This window comes from Lepisma saccharinum, chromosome 27, assembly GCF_977018435.1.
Source record: "Lepisma saccharinum chromosome 27, izLepSacc3.1, whole genome shotgun sequence".
Taxonomy (NCBI): Eukaryota; Metazoa; Arthropoda; class Insecta; order Zygentoma; family Lepismatidae; genus Lepisma; species Lepisma saccharinum.
In genome coordinates this window covers 35,169,885-35,191,012 of record NC_139255.1, presented here as the reverse complement: position 1 = coordinate 35,191,012, position 21,128 = coordinate 35,169,885, and the positions used below count along the sequence as shown (strand labels likewise).

At 37.6% G+C, this 21,128-nt stretch overlaps 1 protein-coding gene across 1 annotated transcript in view; it reads left to right on the top strand.

Annotated features, from left to right (window-relative positions):
* Nfs1 (Nfs1 cysteine desulfurase) overlaps positions 1-21,128 on the top strand; it is a 40,026-nt gene that overhangs the window by 13,958 nt on the left and 4,940 nt on the right. Inside the window, exons 4-9 of the mRNA XM_083113430.1 lie at positions 3,510-3,647; positions 4,216-4,408; positions 6,469-6,603; positions 12,488-12,645; positions 17,416-17,554; positions 19,127-19,259. Of these exons, the coding sequence (XP_082969556.1) occupies positions 3,510-3,647; positions 4,216-4,408; positions 6,469-6,603; positions 12,488-12,645; positions 17,416-17,554; positions 19,127-19,259 (896 nt within the window). The remainder of the gene's footprint in view (positions 1-3,509; positions 3,648-4,215; positions 4,409-6,468; positions 6,604-12,487; positions 12,646-17,415; positions 17,555-19,126; positions 19,260-21,128) is intronic.

Here is a 21,128-nt window from a genome sequence, read left to right as displayed (position 1 = left end):
TGTTTTCTCACTGGGCCAAAAATCCCGCCCAAACTGAGCCGCTTTTTGGGAGGAGTGCGTTGTATAACTTTCCAAGTGTTTGCATTTTCTCGCTTGGCCGAAAATGCTGCCAAAACAGTTGCTTTTGGGAAGGTTATGTTGTAGCCTTTTATGACGCAAAGTTCAGTGTGTCAATGATCAGGAAGTAGTGTAAGAGCAAGAATTGTGACGTTAGTTTGACTTTATTCAAGAATGTGATCGGCAAGTATAAGGATTGCATGGCCCCAGCGTTCGGTTCTCCAACAAAGGGGACGAGAACACGTCCGTGCACACAAGCCACCACCAGTTTGCAGGTGCAAGGTGCAGTTAACAGTTTCCAAAGACAAATTTAGATGATTTTCCATCTGTCTTTGGGTCGGTGGATTCTCTTGCATGCCCATTCTGCGAAGTTTCGCCTGCATACTGGTGGTGGCTTGTGTGCACGGCCGTGTTCTCGTCCCCTTTGTTGGAGAACCGAACGCTGGGGCCATGCAATCCTTATACTTGCCGATCACATTCTTGAATAAAGTCAAACTAACATCACAATTCTTGCTCTTACACTACTTCCTGATCATTGACACACTGAACTTTGCGTCATAAAAGGCTACAACATAACCTTCCCAAAAGCAACTGTTTTGGCAGCATTTTCGGCCAAGCGAGAAAATGCAAACACTTGGAAAGTTATACAACGCACTCCTCCCAAAAAGCGGCTCAGTTTGGGCGGGATTTTTGGCCTAGTGAGAAAACACAACCAATCTTTTACAGCTCACACACTACACTGACAAACATGCCTGACGAAGGTTGGGTGAGTTCATTCTGAGTGCAGGGGTGAGGAATCGCGTTTGGTCAAATATACGCTGAACAACCTCTGTACTGTATCCTTTTTCCTGGCTTTTGAAGAGATTTGACGTGGCTATGGAGTATTTCACATAGCCTAAAAGAAGAACCTGAGGAAGGGAACAGTAGTTTTCCGAAACATCGTTCAGAAAGTAGATACTCACCTAAACGTACAGGGGTTGGAAAAAAGTATGGAAACACCTGCAAAGAAAAGCCGGAATGCTGTAGCTAATAAGGTGCACGACCGCCTTTATCTTCCAAAGCGGCCTGCAGTCTCTGAGGAATGGACAAATATAAGTCCTGGATGGTGGATAATGGGATCTTGCACCATTCTTCTGCAAAACATGGTCACAATACTCCTCAGTGTCCGTCTGTCTCTGTCACTCAGTGTACATTTTCGTCCACGCAGGTGTTTATCTGATGATGTCTTTCCGGACGCACTATTATGTCATCATGATCTTGGATAGAGTCCCTCTCGATACGTCAAATAACATGGCAACTTTGGCAACAGAGGCACCTGCAAGGTGGGCACGAACAATTTGCTCTCTTTGAAACACTGTCAGCTCGGACATGATTCAATATCAACTGTACTGCACGCCATCTACAGCGCAAATGTCGACTCCTTCCAGTCCGGCAGGGTCCTATCTCACGGCGCAAAACAAAAGAATGTTGCATCGCATCCAATTTCCAGTGGAAAAATTGCGTCGATATCACCCGTTCCGATATTGTGGTGTTTCCATATTTTTGTCCATCCCCTGTAAGTACAAGAAGTTTTGTATTTTTAAATATTTTTGTGAATGCGTATTAATCTGAAAAAGTGAGTAATTCGCACAGCCATAAGTTATGAAATGACAGCTAATTCAATATTCTGATATAATTCTTTGAATATTTTAAAAGTAGAATGGTGGTATAATTGTGGTATAATTGCAATGGATTGCTTATATCTGTTTTGTACAAATTGTAATTGTTAGTGTATTCAAGCATCAGTAAGAATCTTTAACCCTTTTGGTCCCCTTGTGTACAATTGTACACATTAACTTTTCTGCAGTGTAAAATTATGTTTACAGGGTATATGCTCCATCCTATACCGTTGTCTACTTAGGTAGACATTATTCTTTTCAAATAAATGCTACCCAATGCCATCTGTTAGAAACTGAGAGTATTACAGCCTGCCAGAGCAGTGTAGACACACACCTGTCAACAAGTGCAGCTTACTGCATCTTATATTTATAGATTTTAATTTGAAATCACTACATGTACTGGTTCCTTTCCATGCTATGTGCAAAATGAATGTCTGAGGATATTGTTAGAATAACTGTACGTTTCTGTAACTGATAGTAGAGACAGAATTTATTGTTGAATTATGGTGTCTACAATTGTACACATTTGTACTCAGAGCTGGTGAATGCAGCATACTTAGTTAGCACTGTACTGCATTGCAGGTCTCATGTATAAGTACTTGACCCAAGTAGCTTGTTTTGTTCATTATGAGCAATTTTGTTGTTTGTAATCACTTTTTTGGTTATATTCTTGTAAATGTGTAACATTGTTGTTACAGTTCAATGAGAATTGCAGTAAGAAAAATATGTGCAGTTTATGAAAAAATATATGAAATTATGAGAAACATTGTAATTATTAGTTGAAAATGTTCATCATAATTACTGTAATTTATTTTTTTTACGCTGTATTGCAATTGTAGATTTCAATAGGTAATTAAAGAAATAATAATGTAGCTTATACTGATTACAATTGAGAAAATGATAGTGTAACATAGTATGTAATTATTATATTTTAGAATTTAGTGTGAAATTTAGAGCCCAGAGAGCTCATAGGTGAAAATATAATTTGATATTACATAAATTAAAACAGAATTGACAAATTATGGTATTTTTTTTAAAAAAAAAACACTATACATTACATGTATTACATTATAAAAACAACAATTTTATGAAAAATTCAAGTACAGTATTACCTTGTCCCTCAGGTCATTTTGTGTAAATCAAGGGATCTCGGGTTCGATTCCTGGTGGAGGCACATAGTGGTTCAGATCCTACTTTAAACTGTAGGCCCAGTCCTGATTAGCCTTACTGTGCATAAAGTGAACTTAAAACACCAAATCAATCCAATCCAATCATTTTGTGCACAATTGTACATATCATCCCATTGCCATGGTAACAATGAAAATATTCAAGTAACATGGTATTTCATATTCATATGTTGCATCATATGACCATCAGTGTGTGGAGTGGAGCTCCTATTAGCCTCTATGGTGTGTTGCAATGTGGAAAGACAAGGGGAGTTGTAAAATGAAGGGTGGGGGGAGAAGGAAGGCTTTCTGAAGTAAATATGAATTTTGTTCATCTATGTGAACACAATTTTATATGATGTAAGGTTTGTAAGAAAAAAATAACACTTATATATATGGTGTTCCTTTATAAATATGCTGCAGAGCCCAAGTAAATTACTACTTTGGTAATACCCAGTAAATGTTGTTATTTATTTTTTGGTAAAAATGTTTGGAAACTAAATTTTAAATCACTATTTTATTGATACCAATTAAACTGTTGTATTAGTCCATCCCTAGTAATAATCATTAATAAAAAAATTACTGAAAAAATCAGTGTGTATGTTTATCAGTGTGTTTTTCATTTCAGCAAGTTGCAAGCCTAATAGGAAGTGATCCAAAGGAAATCATTTTCACTTCTGGTGCCACAGAATGCAACAACATTGCCATCAAGGGAGTGGCCCGTTTTTACGGTAGCAAAAAGAGGCATGTTATCACAACACGGACAGTAAGTAAAATATTAATTGATTGATTTGGTATATTTTACTGCACTTTTCTGCTACTTTTGGTTAATTGCGAAGATGAAGATGATATGAAATTGATGAAGGAACTCCCATGCCCAGACTGGGATTTGAACCTGAGAGCTTTGGCATTGTAGCACTCTGTGCTAACCACTCCACCACGGTGCAGGGGCCCCCTGATGCTGTCACCTTGTAATCAAGGGATCCTGGGTTTTATATCCAGTGGATGCTCATAATGGTTCAGATCCCACTTTAAACTATAGGTCCACTTCCGATTAACCTTTCTGTGTATAAACTGGACTCAAAACAAACCCTTGGTCTTTGAATCAAATTGTTAAAGTGGAAGTAGGTAGAAATATGTCCATCATTCATTAAATTAATGGCAATTTTTAAATCCTTTACTGTTGAAAATTCACTTTTAATAAATTAGGACAGCTAAATAAAATAGTAATAGACATTGCAAAATTATTGTCATTGGTGCCTGTACTGGGGAAAAGGGGACATTGTGCAGCATTAGTGTAACCACCAATAATTCATTCGATGTTCGTCTTCCAGGAACACAAGTGTGTGTTGGATTCCTGCCGTGCTCTGGAGGCCGAAGGATTTTCCATCACCTACCTCCCTGTTGGACCCACAGGCATTGTGAACATCGCAGACGTAGACGAGGCAATGCGACCAGACACAGTCCTCGTTTCTATCATGATGGTGAACAATGAAATTGGTGTGAAGCAACCTGTCAAAGAAATAGGTATGCTTTGTGGAAAGGAAACTTTGTATTCAGACATTTGCTTTATAAGATAATAGCTAGGGACACACATTTATGGTAAATAAAAACTGAGGAGAGCGGTAAATAAAACAATAGATCAGCGGTATATACCAGCGGTGGAAAAAAAAATGGCACACACTTTTTCATCATGAGAGGAAACAACATACAAAAAGGTAAAAAAGGTAAAGTGCTCCCCTGTGCATAGCACCACGCCAATGAAGGCGTATAAGGGGTGTGGGGGTAACGCCCCACACTTTCATGATCCGGTCGTGAGTGGAGGTGATGTGACCAGAATCACGCCCCTGACTGCCTTTACCCCCCAGGGTTTCCCCCAGGTACCCATGTTATTCGACGCTGGGTGAGCGCCGGGGCTTCTTCCAACGTTAGAATATTTCACGGATTTGAACCGGCCGGGGATCGAACCCGGGACCTTTAGCATGGTAGTCAGACGCGTTACCGACTGAGCCACCGCGGCCACAACATACAAAAGAGCTATAAATTGATAAACTATTTCTTCATTTTTATATACTGTACACATACACAAGTACTTAGCTGTCCAACCAAAAAGAAAACATCAACACAAAATCACTTCATTTCTAAAATGCATATTCGGGGGAAGAAAGGAATGCAGCTTCGAAGTTTTCGAACTGAGATTATGTGCATGGGATATCCCAATTTGCAGCGTCTTCCTGATGTGATCGAAGATAAAACGTTCTTCAGCTGCCAGTGGTAGGAAACTTTAGGCAAACGTTTCGTTACAAATCGACAGTTTGCGCGCACAACCTCGATTGCCTGGTTTTGCGTGTTTTCTACTTAATTTGATGATATTTTACGGTTATTTCGCGAAAAAGCGTTCATTTCGTGGAAAAGCACACATTTCGCATTACTTCGCGAATAAAACTCGTGCATGTTTCATCATTGGGGGTGTAGTTACGTGCAGAATGTTCAAAATTCCATCTTTTTTTCACATTTCGCGCATCGCGAAAATTCAATGTCCCTAATAATAGCATATGAATTATATCTTTTTTTTTAAAATAAAAATAACAAATAAGTAAATGTCCAAATATGCCACTTCTTTTGCACTACATTACAGGAAATTGATCAATATATTGGATCAGTAATTTTTTTGGTAATTTCACCAAAAAACCCATACACCAAGATGCTTATATCATGGAACAAAACTTTTGCAAGAATGAAAAATGTTATGAACTGTATACTAATAATACTGAGAAAATAAAAGACTTAGTGTTGAAAAAAATAACGCAATCCGAGTGAGATGTGCAATGTGTTGTGCCACTTTGGTGTACAAAAGGTTGCGTTCATTTCCAAGTGGCACATGTTGCTTGTTACTTTGGTCTGAAAACTCGATGATCAAAACCATTGCAGTCACGTACTGCAAATTATAAAAGGTAAAGTGCTCCCCTGTGCTATGCACCATGCCATGAAGGCGTATAGGGGGTGTGAGGTTAGGGCCCCACATTTTCTTGATCATGGCCGAAGATGGGGGTGATGTGATCAAGAAATTATACCAAAAGATTTTAAAAAATCATTCAGATTGTTCATTTAATATTGCAATTGTATGATGAATTGGTAGAATATTGGGTATTGATATACATATTGATGTTAAATTTTATATTAGCACTTTAACAGTATGTTTCACATTGGCCCATCCTTAATCTGTAGTGATATCAAATGTTGGAGTAGCATGTGTGAAAAGTGTAAGGAATGTTGGCAGTTTTTTAGACATATTTCTTTTAATAATTCGCAGATTGTTCAAATGAAATTAATGTAAGTGTTAAATGTCTTATTATTTTTAATTGTTCATATTGCCACAATGTTCATGTCATGAATTTTAATTTATATATTAAAACATTCTTCCTTCTGTGGATTAATTTTTTTTTCTGTGTTCTGGACATTTTGATGCTGTAAACGTTAATATTCTTAAAGATATATATTAACATCTAAATTAGAAACAGAATTTCCCTGTCATTCTTACCTTTCCTTCCCTCTTTAACTACTTTTCTAATTGAATTTATTTTCAGGTGCCTTGTGCCGATCAAAGAAGATATTTTTCCACACAGATGCTGCACAGGCTGTGGGAAAGATACCTGTTGATGTTCAGGATATGAACATAGATCTTATGTCGATCAGTGGACACAAAATTTATGGTCCTAAAGGTAAAGAAAGAATTCTGTTTCTGTATCCATTGAGCAGTTTTTTTTATGAAGGCTATACAATGTTATAGTACAGGGTGTTTCAAAATTATTTGCACGATAAAAACACATTCCATGAGCAATACAACACAATCACCAATCAAATATGCCATGAAATACATTTGAACACATCCTTAAGTTGTTTTTTTTTTTAATGGTCCTAGTAGTTGTAAATTCTGCTTGTAAATTCTGCCACCAGGTGTCAGGCTGACCAGTTGTAAATTGGCTGCCGTAACTGGCAAAATATTCTTGAACATGCTGACTACATGGCTTTTGCCACAGCAGACACATAACAGTGCAGACTTTATCTATCGGCTTGATGGAGTCCAATGCCATTTCCACCCTAATGTAAGGGAGTTCCTTAACGAGATATTGTCACATACATCACATCGATGGATTGGATGTGCAGCTAACAATTACCATATTGATGTATGCAGGGTAACGAAGGATGCTCACATTGAGCATTTGTGAGTTAACTTCGCGATAACGATTGGCACTTAAACTTCGACAGTTACATTACATACGTGTGAAATTGCATCTTATTTTGACTATTTATGAATAAAATATAACAAGCTGAAATTGTTCAAATCATTTTGAAACACTGTGTATATGTTACAGTACTGTGCAAATTAATGCGGACAAAGAGAAAAAAAATATATATTTTTTCCATTTTTACTCTTTCTTGGAGATGTACATAACGTACACTTACACTAATATGAAATATGTCCTCCTTTTACTGCTATTAGCTGCTTGATGCGGTTTGGCATTGATTGAACCAAATTTGAACACAACTTTGATATCACTGTCATGAAACCACACATGAATCATATTGGTAATGACCTTTTGCTTCGTTGAACAGTCCATTTTTGCAACACGTTTCTTCACAATACCCCATAAGTTTTCTATGGGGTTCATATCCGGTGAATTCCCTGGCCAATCTAGAATCGTTAAATTGTTGTCAGAAGCAAATTTACGTACAGACTTTGATGTGTGACAAGGAGCAAGGTCATGCTGAAAAATTTCTTGTCCGTCGTTAGTGGGATTTTGAATGAGTGGGACAATTCTGCACCTCAATATGTCAATGTATTTTGCGGAATTCATCATTCCATCCACTGGTACGAGCCCTCCAGGTCCACTGCAAGTAAAGAATCCCCAAAACATTTGCTTGGGTGGGTGTTTGACTGTCTGAATGCAATGTTCAGGTCGTAAAGGTTCACCTGGACTTCGTCGCACAACAGATGCTTTGTAGCCATGCACTTCAAAGTGAGACTCATCTGAGAATATTACCTTCCTCCAATCAGCGACTGTCCATTTCTGGTATTTCTTAGCCCATTTTAGGCGTTTCGTCTTCATTTTAGCTGTCAACAATTGCTTTTTAACCGGTTTCCTGGATTTTCTTCCAACCTCAAGTAAGCGACGTCGAACAGTTGATGCATCAATACTGATCCCAGCAGAAAGCAAATCACGTTGCAGGTCCACACTTGTTTTGTATGGGTGAATTTTACTGTTTCTTAGCAGTAACGTGTCTCTTCTAGGTGTTGTTTTGCATTTTCTACCACACTTTCCTTTTCGCTTTGGAGAAAAACTACCAGTTGCCCTGTAGTTTCTGATAATTTTTGACACCGCTGATTTCCCAACACCAGCCTCTTCACCGATTTGCCGCACAGTCATGGATGTGTTCTCACTCAATGTAATAATTCTAGAACGTTTTCTGGGTGTTATATCCATAATGAAAACTCGTAGGAACACGGAGCCCAACAAAAGCGTGTTTACTGCAGCCAAGCTCTCACAGAAGTCTGTTGGTTAATAATATTGGCATTGCACAACGACAACAATGAAACACCAACAACAATGCATCAAACCTTGCAATTGTTGTAAACATTCTCAAGTACGCATCAAAAAGTTAGCTGATACTACTAGTATAAATCTGTTACGTATTTATTCGATTATCTCACATAAAGAGTGTAAAAACTAAAAAAAAATGTATATTTTTCTCTTTGTCCGCATTAATTTGCACAGTACTGTAGGTATAGCTCTCTATTCTAAGTTGTTTATTTAGTATTGTTTGTTTCTTAACACTTCTGTGTTTAACTAGTAATAATATCTGTTCAAATGTATCTTATACATTCATGTTGATTACAATATTAATGTTGTATTTGAAAACATTTTTCTGCACCTCCAATAATTCTAATCTGTTTTTCATATTTCCTACCGTTTTTTACCTCTAGGTTAATTTCAAAGATGAGGATGAATGATGAACTGATGAAATAGACAGTTAGAATTCGATTGTAGGACCCAACACTTCAATACAATGTAATGTTAACCATTCTGATATAGAGGTTGACACTCCCAAAATCATTTCAAACTTAAATTTGTTAGGTTACAACTAGGGCTGAGCCAATACCGATGCCGATGTTTCGGTATCGGAAAGTAGCTATCAGTTGGAATTCATCTACCGATACAAGCTGATACTTTTCCAGCATTGGTCTTTCACAGGGTCCGCAAAAATGCCGCGTGATATTTTCACGGAGTCTAATTATCCTGGAAGCTATGCAAAATTTGAACTTTATTGTTGTTTGACACCAATTTTGCATGGAAATCTGTAATGTTTGATTATATATATTTGGTCTAGGAATTAATTCGTGCGCCTGGACAAGAGATGGCGTAACGAGCGTATCGTCCCACAGTTCCGTGTATCCACACGTGCGTTGAAAACTCCTGTCAGCGCGCATCGTTCGTAGTATAGGGAGTTGATTGACGCGTCAACAACAGCATTTTGTAGTCAACTGAACATGGCGCAGTTCGTGCCAGATAAAGTGTTTTTGCAGGGTGTTCTGCTTCATTACTTTAACATGCAGAAAAGTGCTACCGAAAGTCATCGTATTTTGGTGGAAGTGTATGGTGACCATGCGCTTGCTGAGCAAACGTGTCAAAAGTGGTTTGCACGGTTTAGAAGTGGTGGTTTCGTTGTGGAAAACCAAGAGCAACCTGGACAGCCAAAAAAATTTGAAGACGAAGAATTGAGAGCATTGCTCGATCAGGATTTGTGTCAAACGCAGGAAGAACTTGCAGAAGCATTAGGCATTGATCAAACAACAGTTTCCAAATGCCTCAAAGCCATGGGAATCATTCAAAAGATGTCACATTGGGTTTCACATGAATTGAAAGACAGAGACGTTGAAAGATGAAAAACCATTTGCGAATTGCTGCTTCAAAGACAGAAAACAAAGGGGTTTTTGCATCGCATTGTTACTGGCGATGAGAAGTGGATCCATTACGAGAACCCAAAACGAAAAAAGGCCTGGGTGAAGCCAGGTGAACCAGGTCCATCACAACCGAAACAAGATATTCACTGTGCAAAGGTTATGCTGTGCATATGGTGGGATATGAAAGGTGTGGTGTACTATGAGCTGCTGCAACCGGGTGAAACTATTAATGGAGAACGTTATCGACGACAATTAATGCGTTTGAAGCAAGCTCTGGCCAAGAAACGACCAGAATGGGAGAACAGACATGATAAACTTATTTTTCAACATGATAATGCTCGCCCACATGTCGCAAAACCTATTTAGAAAATGTCGGATGGGAAGTTTTACCCCACCCGCCGTATTCAGCAGACGTTGCTCCTTCGGACTACTACTTGTTCGATTGCATGAATAACGATTTGATTGGACAGCGGTTCACTTCTTCAGAAGATATTGAAAAATGGTTCTCTGACTGGATTGCTTCAAAGGATGAGGACTTCTTTCGCCACAGAATCCATAACTTGCCTGACAGATGGGCGAAAGTGGTGGCTCGCGATGGACAATATTTTTCTTAAGGTATTTATGTATTTTGTGTTTGAACTACAGCTTCAATGTGTGCGTAACAACCGCACGAATTAATTCCTAGACCAAATATATCTTCAATTTTAATATTCTGATGTAATTCTGGAATATTCTAAAGCAAATATCTTGGTAAGTTGATGCGTGTAATTTGAGAGCAATATTTACACACCAATATTGATCAATATTTTGAACAAACTTTAATTATTGCAATTTTCAAGTATCAGTATCTGTATCGGTTGGAATTGGTAAGAGTATCGGTTCAAAGTGGTATTGGCTCATCCCTAGTTACAACCTAATAGTTCTGTGTAGTTAACTTTTAAAAACCTACGTAGGTTACAATAACAAATTTTTACATAGAATTTAAGTTGTTGTTTTAAGTCCACTTTATGCAAAGATAGGCTAATCGAGACTGGACGTACGGTTTACAGTGGGATCAAAACCACTATGTGCCTCCAACAGGTATCGAACCTGGGGCCCCTTGATTACAAGGTTACCTCTACACGATCAGATAGGCCCTAAATGTGTATTCCTAACTCAAGGTAAGTTCACTCACCTCTGGTGAAAGAGGTTGAGGATTTATTCCTAGTAAAGACCCAGATGCCCAACGTTGTAAAAGATTTACAGGGATAATTGGAAACTTTTTTGGAGTCCAATGTAGAAAGCAAGGATGGGTTTACTAAAGTTCAAATCACAAACCCTGAGACCTTCTGTAAACAAAACCACCTGCATGCAGAAAGCATTGCAAACTCATAGAAGTAAAATAATCCACACGAAAGTCCAGCGTTGTTACAGGATTCGTTGCGTAAGGTAAAACAATGGCCAATATGTAGTATGGGATACGCTGCCTCAAATGACGTCGCGCCCGACCCTGTGGCCGAGTGGTTAGCACATCGCGCTGCGACGCCAAGGGTCCCGGGTTCGAATCCCGGTCGGGCTTGGTTGTTTGTGAATGTCCATTCATCAATTTCATCATTTCATCACTCATCCCCATCTTCGCAAATTAGCCAAGAGGCACAAAACGCGAAGTAAAATAAACTAAATCAATCAATCAATCAATCAATCAAATGACGTCGCACTTTAAACCCAATGCTCTTTCTTTTTTTACTTATTGCTTCACCTTTATGGTTAACTCTTTGCACCAGTAATCATTTCCCATAAATGTGGCTTCTTTCTTGCATGTGAATTGAATATATTTTACTTGCATTTTTTTAGACAAAATGATATAACATAGTAATGTTTATTTCTAAGGATGATATAGATAGAAGTGTATTTGTAATTTGTTTGTAGATTTTATGTAAATTGTATCTTATGTAAATAAAATATATAATGGGCATAAACAGCCATATGCATTGCTGTAAGTCCAATAAATATATTCATGATGATGATCAAGACAAGACAAATAAAGTTGGTAAATTTATTGCAGTTGGAAACTTTGACAAGCATCGTAATAACGATTTTTGTTCCGCCAAATATAGTGCACTTCGTAAAATAACTTGGTGACATGGCAAGGCAAGATAAGTGTGAACATTTTGTAGTAATATGCATTGTAACTTTCAATGACCTTTGAGATTTGTGTACATAATGATATTTTATAACATTGGTTATTTTCTAAAAATAATCATGTGAGCAGCATGGAAGTAGTGCAACTTAGTAATATTGCCTGACTTATCCTTAGAAAAATAACATGCCGAGTTGTATGCGTGCGGGAAGTTCTCCATGTTCTCCGAGCTTGTTTTCAAAACACCAGCAAGGACAGCCTTTGAGCGGGTTCTCACGTTCAGAGGCTCTTATATAAAATGAATAGGTGCGGGGAACTATGAGTGTAACAGCAGATGATTGCGGTCATGAATCAGCTGACGCAGAGTGATACATCGAATCGGTGAGACCGTTTGTTTACAGAAGGTCTCAGGGTTGGTGATTTACACTTTAGTTATAATATTCTATTGCTTTCCTATTTTCCAACATTTAAAACCCTATTTTTTTTTCTCTGTAGTTAATTTTTGACATTGCCTGTGTTGCAGGTGTTGGTGCCCTGTATGTTCGCCGGCGCCCCCGTGTTCGGGTAGAACCTTTGCAGAGTGGTGGTGGCCAGGAGAGAGGAATGCGCAGTGGTACAGTGCCTACACCTCTTGCTGTGGGGCTTGGAGCTGCATGTGAAATCTGTCAAAGAGAAATGGAGGTCAGTTCACATAATTAGTATCGACACCACAGATGTTTTTGAAAATAGTATTTAATTAAAATTACGTATGCATAGGATCTCCGATTTTATTTTAAAGTAAAAAATAATTGCATATGTTTCAGGTTTAGAAACTTCTTGCATAAATGTCTGATGCATGTTTCTACGTTCCATGACTAGTTTTCTTTTACATACCTTAAGGTGAAGTTTCAGAGTGATTTTGCTATATGTAAATAAATTTTATACAAAAACATTATCAATATTAATAATGTAGCAATCCTTAAAACCAGTAGTGTACTGATCTGGGATAAAATGACAAACATTTTATGAATCATTAAAGAAATTGTGAAAATTATAGTTCAACCAAGGATCATCCTGTTTTGTGGCATTACATAACAATGTTCTACCAAAAAAGTGAAATACGATTCCAGGTTGAATCAATTTATAACAGACCTTTCAACAAGTCATTATATATCTTTAGTGTACTACAAGTTATTTTCATTTTCAATAGCTGTTACCACTAACCATTAAGTTTAGATATATTCACCTTTTAAATAAAAGATTGTGAGGGTTTTTTACCATAATTAAAAGAAAGAATAAAGATTGTGAGTAGTTTTCACCATAAAGAGGAAAAAGAATATTAAAAAATATTGTGCACCGATTTTGTTTTCAAAGTTTTTTCCATGATGCAACACCCCTTGATGGCCAAAGCCTGCAACATTGCCTTCGGTTGGGTGATATATGGTCAGTGTAAAGAGACTCATAACCTCTGTTATCCTGTTTTCTTCTCAGAAAATTACTTTATATGCTGGTGTGCAGGGCCGCCGTTAGGGAATGCGAGGCCCTGTGCGAACTATATCCACGAGGCCTTCGTGGTATGTAATGTTAAAATATCGATAACATCCATTTCTCGTAAAATTCTTCTCTAGCACCAACCTGGTTATTAGAATTGTGTAATTATTACCTATTGTAAAGCACGAGCGCGCATTCACAGTTTAGTACTAATAAAATTTAAAATTTGGCAACTAGCTTTTCTTAAGGACTCCTGATTGAGACCTTGTTTTAGCGATACAAGCCTTAGAAAAAAAATGGTATCCTGTGTGTTCGCAGCCATGTATTGTAAATTTACCCTTGTTGTTGATATTTTTTTTCTGCCAGAAAACACACTAAATAAGGAAAGGGGATCATGACAGAAAGAGCTGGCCCCAAAGGGTGGCAACTCGGGTGCTCACCTGAGGCCCCGCGCTCCAGAGAACACCAAGCTAGATAAAAATAATAGTTTGTGTGAATTCTTTTTACGAGTTTATAGGATGTTGGTGCTTCGAATTAAGTAACTAATCTGATATAGCCTGCATTCGTATCTTATTTTGACATACTTAAACATATCTAAAATTACTGAAATCATAAACAAAGTAGCTACTACATAAATATGGTGTTCCAAATATTTGTATCAAATATACTTAACATATATTGTTTGTTTACTTATAGAATTAAATATGATATGAAAATATTATTTTCTGGAAACAATGCAAATTCACTACAGTGTCAAAATTCAATGAATAGTAAAGAAAACAATTATGTTAAAGTAACAATATGATATTGATATTGAACATTCCTATTTTTGCATTTAAATATGTACTAGGGGTACATGAGATTGATTGAGTGATTGATTTGTTTTAAGTTCACTTTATGCCCAGATAGGCTAATTGGGACTGGACCTACAGTTTAAAGTGGGATCTGAACCATTGTGCCATTTGCCTCCACCTGGTATCAAACCTGGGACCCCTTGATTACAACGACGTACATCAGAATGAAAACGAAATGAGAATGTATGATTTTGTAGGACACCTGTACTTCAGACTAAGGAACAAAAAAAAAAAAAAGTTTTACTTCTCGCAAATATTTAATGGCAAATATTTGAATTTGACTTTCTGATATTTCATGGTTTTGTAGTCGATATCTTAAATGCCTTCAATCACCGCAGTCTTCATTTGCCAGCATGCCCCCACTCCAAACAGCTTGTAACAAAAACAGAAAATCTTATCTTTCCTCTTCGAGTACCAACCACCTTCTGTCGACCGTGTCCCCATTTTGCATAACACACTTATAATGCCCAAGTGAAAAGTATCGATTGTCACCAATAATTGGGTAATCATGATTTATGATGCGAATAGGGCCCTTTTGAATGATCAAATTCAGAACGGTTTCAAACTGACATCCACTCACCTGGATCTAAAAACAGAGGCGATCTGTCAACTGGCTCAGAAGATGAACATGAAACATACTCCTCCTCGCAATTAGTTCCTACATTTGGCACCTGATTCACAGACGAGCTACATTTAAGGTCACCGCCGCCGCTAGTGTACGTACGACTTGGATTATATGGGGATAACACTCCGTAACATCACCATCAACACTAACACTAAAACACTTAACATCAAGTGTATCTACATTATTTCCATTTATCGTGGTGAAATTTGAAATGGAAACTGTATTTTCAGACAGCAAGATTTTCTCGAAGGCACCCTTCTGACTTTTTAAAAACACTTCCTTTTTTCCCTTTTTTTTAGCCTTTTAGAATCCAGATTGAAATTTACGAAATTTGTCCCATTCCATAGATATTCCTATAATCACGATTCTACACAACCGCATGCATTACTGTGTCAAACAAGAATGACTTGAAATTTGTTGACACTTCGGCGTGGTTGTAATATCTGGCAAGGGTTTGAGCGGCAATAAAAATAAAGTACTCATATCTCCAGATCTTTACTTCTATTTCATCTGCTGGGGCAATATGCCGACCAAAGGTCCTTTGACCTGCACACCGCTTGCCTTGAAAGGCCTGTTTCTGAAGCCCCTTTTTGGAAATGGATGAAGTTGTAAAGTTTGACATCAGAGGACGGAAGCCACGGAAGAAAACACAGTACACCCCTGATTAAAAAGTGAAATAACCTTGTGTAATTTTTGTTGTATTCGTGTGTTCCTTATGATTGATTTTTGTAGGATTCTCATTTCATATCTAAGTTTGAGACATGAATACTGTCGTCCAGTACATTAAAATGCAATATTAAAAAACTGATATTGTTTTCCATGTTGCATTTCGACAAGGAGTTTCGAAAAATTATTGAGAATTCTAAATTTGCCGTTCTTTTTTTTACAAGCGCTATTTACAATCTGAAGTGCTTGGAATATCACCAAATAAGGGACAAAAGACTGATGCCAATCCTGCGTTGCGAATTGCTTGCGTAAAAAATCGGGAAATTATTATACATGCAGAAAAGCTAAAATGAAAACACAATGAAAATGAATTCTTGTAAACTGAGGTTTGCTTAAATACTGCAGTCACAATTCAGTGCATAAAAGTGACCGACAAATTATTGATTGTACCAGCAATGGGACTGCTCTCAAACTATATTTGTGCCTACTTTTCTTATTTTACATCACTTTTCTGCCTCTTTAGTTAAATCGTAACGATGAGCATGAATGACGCTTATGTAAAGTTGAAGAAGGGACACTCACAAAGGAACATCCAAGCCTACTTCAGGATTCGAGCGAGTGCATTTTTTGAGAAATAGATATTTGAATAGTAGGAATTAAAAAAATGGGATGATATGAGTCAAGCAAAAGTACTGAACTAATCTTTAATCTCGAAATTTTTCACAGTAATGCTGCTACAAACAACTACGTGGCGCAAGAGCCATCTTAGTGGCACAGCCTGCCAATCAGCTTTTCTTTGGGTGACCCGTGGTGAGCATATCAAATCCCATTGCCGCTATGTTTTGGTTTCGAGACTGGAGCCCGCTACTGCTTCTTTGCAAGTAGCTCCTTAATTATTCTCATGATGCTGGGTTAACACCGAAATTTTGAGAGTTCATACTGGGAATCGAACCCAGGACCACTTGCACCAAAATCTAGAGCACTAACCAGTATACTTCGCGGGAGCCCTCTTCACAGTAATAGGTGTGCTTAAATTTATTTCTTTAATATAAAATAACATTTTCCTAATTTCATATAATCACCATTCATCATCGTCGTCACAAGTCAGAAAACAGAGAAATGCATTTTTTATCCTTTGGGTGCCTATTTGCCTATTTGATTCAGAGGATTTTGTTGGCTACAAATCCGCACCCCTACTCATTATTCTTGAAAACAAGACCGTTACGTGCTTTGCACTAATGGAGTATTTATTCGACACTCTGTAGACGGTTTCATTTTGCCTCTGCGGTTGTAAACACGAGAGGTTGTAGTAAGGAGCCCAGCGGACCTTCAAGGCTTTGATGCCAACTCTTGTTTTAGTCTTTTCGCGGAGCCTCTGTTTCCAGACAAATAACCATTTTATGATGCCTGTCCTCGGTCGAACATTAGGCAGGAAATCAGGGAAAGTTGGAGTCACAAATGGGTCGTTGATCCTTGTCGGCAAATTTTGACTGCACGCTTCACAAGAGGGGACATAGTTGTCCGTTACCAGAAATACATCTTTGTTATGATGCAATTTTTCTATTCATAACAATTATGTTTTTCTTCTTTCTATTCGAGTGCAATCTCGTTTGCATAAAATATGAGAAAATAACTGATTTTTAAGCGCAAGGCCCTGTGCTGTGGCACGCATCGCACACCCATAATGGCTGCCTTGCTGGTGTGTTATTATCAATCAATCCAATTGCTTTTATCCTTAAAAGAAAGTAAATGCCACTAGTAATTAGAAGCTCACTGTTAATTATTTTATTTAAGAAATAAATAAATTGATTATGTTAATATATTATATCTTTACAGTATGATCACCAGTGGGTAGACAAGTTGTCCAAACAGTTGATGAATAGAATATATAGTGAACTCCCAGATGTAATAAGGAATGGTGATCCTACGGACACATATCCAGGATGTGTGAACCTGTCTTTTGCCTATGTTGAAGGTTAGTTGTACTTGTAGCCTCATCATCCATCATTTTTTTTTTCAGCCCCTGGTTGGGTCAGTATAGAAGTCAAACCTGCTGTTCTGCCACTACTCCTCCGTTTCCATTGTTTTCCAATCTGCCTTTTTTCCACTCCTTGTGCAGTGTATGCTTTCCCTATCTGTCCCCATCTTGTGCGTGTGATCTGTTCTGTCTTGCAGCTTCCCTGCTTCCACTTTCTGTTGAATCCCTCAACCCTACTATGCTCCTTAAATATTTCATCTCCACTGTCTGCATCTTATTTCTGTCTCTCTTTTTCATTGTCAAAGCTCTCTGCTTCATACTTGATGATAAGCAAATAGTATATGTTATACATGGTGACTCAAAAGTCACTTTTGAATAATAATTGGAATTACAAGAAACAGGGTTAAGATGAAAAATATATTTATTGTAAAGTATGTTGCAAAAAATTAGTGCTCCGTGTGGTGGCCATTAGTGTCTACAGAGTACAAAGCCAAACATTCAATTTCTGTGTGGCTCATTCTCATTCAAGAAAATTTGTTGGGTTCTCATCTGCCCAAATATCACAATTATGTTAATTAACCTTTTCACGTGTCAAAGGTTGCTTCATCACTGAACAGAATTTTGTTGATTAAATTGTCACATCTTCCACGTTCATCTGTCTGAATTGACAATGACTTCTGGGACATCCTGTGTATTACCTTCTTGCATTTAGATAAATGATGGTTAGATGAAATTAATGAGATGAAGTAGTAAGAGAAAGTGGAAATAAGTGAATAATATCAAAAAAGCCATTTCAGAAAAAAAATATGGGAGTTAGGAACTAAATACACATTTATATGCAGTATAAAAATGGGTTGTAAAGCTTTAAATAATATTAAACAAATTTAAAATATTGAAGCCTACATTTTCAATGCAAATGAATATAAAAGTAAAAATCTGCACCCTACATACAATTAATAATTAATAAAATACATTTTGAAGAATTGTAAATTTTGTTATGATATTTCAAAAGTTGTATAAATGTACCAGGAAACATGTTTATTGAAATATTGTCTATTAATGAGTGCAACATTTACATGCAATATGACAAGTTCAAACTGCACAGCTTCTAATTGACACAATACCCACAAGAAACTGCTTTTATTATGTAACTAAAAATTACAATAATATTTTCAGTGCTTCTATCAAAAGAACACATCATCTAGTCACGTCACCATATGTGAACTTTATGTAAACAAAAGACTGTGATTGATGCGTTCTCTTGGAATGACCCAATAGTAATGATGTCATAAAGTTAGTTTGGTTCAGAGTAATATTATAGTATAGTATTTGCTGTGGAGAAAGTAAATTACTTAGCTGGCAAAGGTTGTAGCAATTAGTCTTTCAATCACATTCCCAACATCAGTCGCAAAAAAAGTCTAATCGTGCAAATCAGTAGAATAAAAGGACTCCAGTAGTAAGAAGTTTCAAGTTACATAGTGCTTGCTTGTAGCACTCAAATGAAGAATGGTTACTGTGATATAATAATGGATTATGCCATTATAGGGGAAAATCTTGTTAATTTTCTAGGCGAATCTCTTCTAATGGCACTAAAGGACATAGCTTTGTCCAGTGGGAGCGCATGCACTTCAGCATCTCTGGAACCATCATACGTGTTGAGGGCAATTGGTGCCGATGAAGACTTGGCACATTCCTCCATAAGGTAAAAAAACAAAAAAACACTCTTTCCATCTAGATTTCTAGCGATAATTGAAGTGCGTATTGTCATATCTGAAATAGAAGCAAATTACCTTCAGCTTTAAAACACCCAGAGTAATCCCTGCTAGGAATATGTCTTTCAATTCAAATTTTAACAGAGTTATTTCTAGCACACACCAAAATACAAAGTAGAAAGATAAGCTAATCAAGCTAGCAGGCTCATATCCCACATATGAAGGTTATAATAAATCCTTCTCATTCTAATGCTCACAAACCCTAAAAAATAATATTCCTTCAGCTTTAAAACACCCAGAGGAAGGCATTTCAGTAGTTATGTGGGAGTGGTCCAATTTAAACATATCATTGGCAAAGTTCACAATTCTGCCTTTCTGTTATGAGTCATGTCCAGAAAGTAGTGCATGTTGAATACTACCTTTTTACTCTGAAAGCATACCTAAAAAGCTATATTTCTACGTAGGTACCATGGCATTGAGGCACTTAACATACTAGAATATAAGTTTTTGAAAACCTACACCATACACTTCTTTCACCAGTCCATTAAGAAATGCAGTTATCATTTCCTGGAGCTCTTTGTTGTCATCAAAGTGCTTTCTTCCCTGGCACTCATCTTTCAGCAGCTAAGATGACAGGTAACAATGTCATATGTTATGGATCATGCTGCATGTGGGGAATGCGCATGGTGACATCAGTGGTAACATGCCAATTGTGCTGAATGACTTCATCCACCTTGCACAGCAATTCATATGTAACAACAGGTGGCTGGGCCAGGACGTTCATCGTCATGGATGTTGGCTCGTCGCCCCCCCCCCTCCCCCTTTTCAAACTTCCTACATCGTCATCTGACTGTTAAGGACTGACAACAGAAGTGCTTATGATGAAATTATACAAAAACTTGTTTCCCAGTAAAGCCATAATTCATGAACCCTTTCTAAATACTCAGATTATTTTTCTTATACAAGCTCTTGCAATCATCTTGTTTAGGGTGACCAGACGTCCTCTTTTATCCGGACATGTCCTCCTTTTTATGTGTTTGTCCGGCGTCTGGGCGGATTTTTTAGAAATCGGCAAATGTCCTCCTTTTTTAGAAAGAGTTTAACATCGACCATAGGACATGTGCTGCATCAAGAATGCTGCCACACATAATGACCATCATTTAAGGCATGTCACTTGGGGCACGTTAAGTATTCGAGCAATGCTCACCTAGCATCTAGGAGTTGAACATGATCACTTTCCCGACTGATTCATAGTAGGGGTGTGCGGGATCCAGAAAAGCTGGTACTGGGATCAGTAAAAAAATATTTCCCGTCCCGATCCTGACTTCGCGGAATGATTTCCACACTTGTCAGGATCCCGAGCAGTCCGGAAGTTCCAAATGATCATTTTTAAAAGTGGTTAATTCTTGATGTATTCTGCATTGTAAGTGTCTTGAAACATCTCGGAAATTGTTAGCTTTTATTTCAGGGGAAGAAAAAAACTTAAGGGAAAATGAGGTGTAAAATTCGTGATTTCCACAGCGTCGGGATTTTTTTAAAAAATTTCCAGTCCCGAAAATTTCCAGGCTTGGTGGGGAATTTGCTATTTTTCCCCATTTCGAACATCGGAGTTAGACAATTTTCCTGTCCCAACCAAAAAAAGTTCTGTACCGCACACACCTAGTCATTATAGTATGTATTATTCTAACTCGTTGCTTAGCAATCTGGGACTTCTCAAACACATGTAATATGAGCACTTCCTTTTTGATTGTTGCCTTCCTGAAGGTGCAGTGTGTCGCCTTGGAATGAAGGGGTCTCGGGTTCGATACCCGGTGGAGTCGCATAGTGGTTCGGATCCAACTTTAAACTGTAGGTCCAGT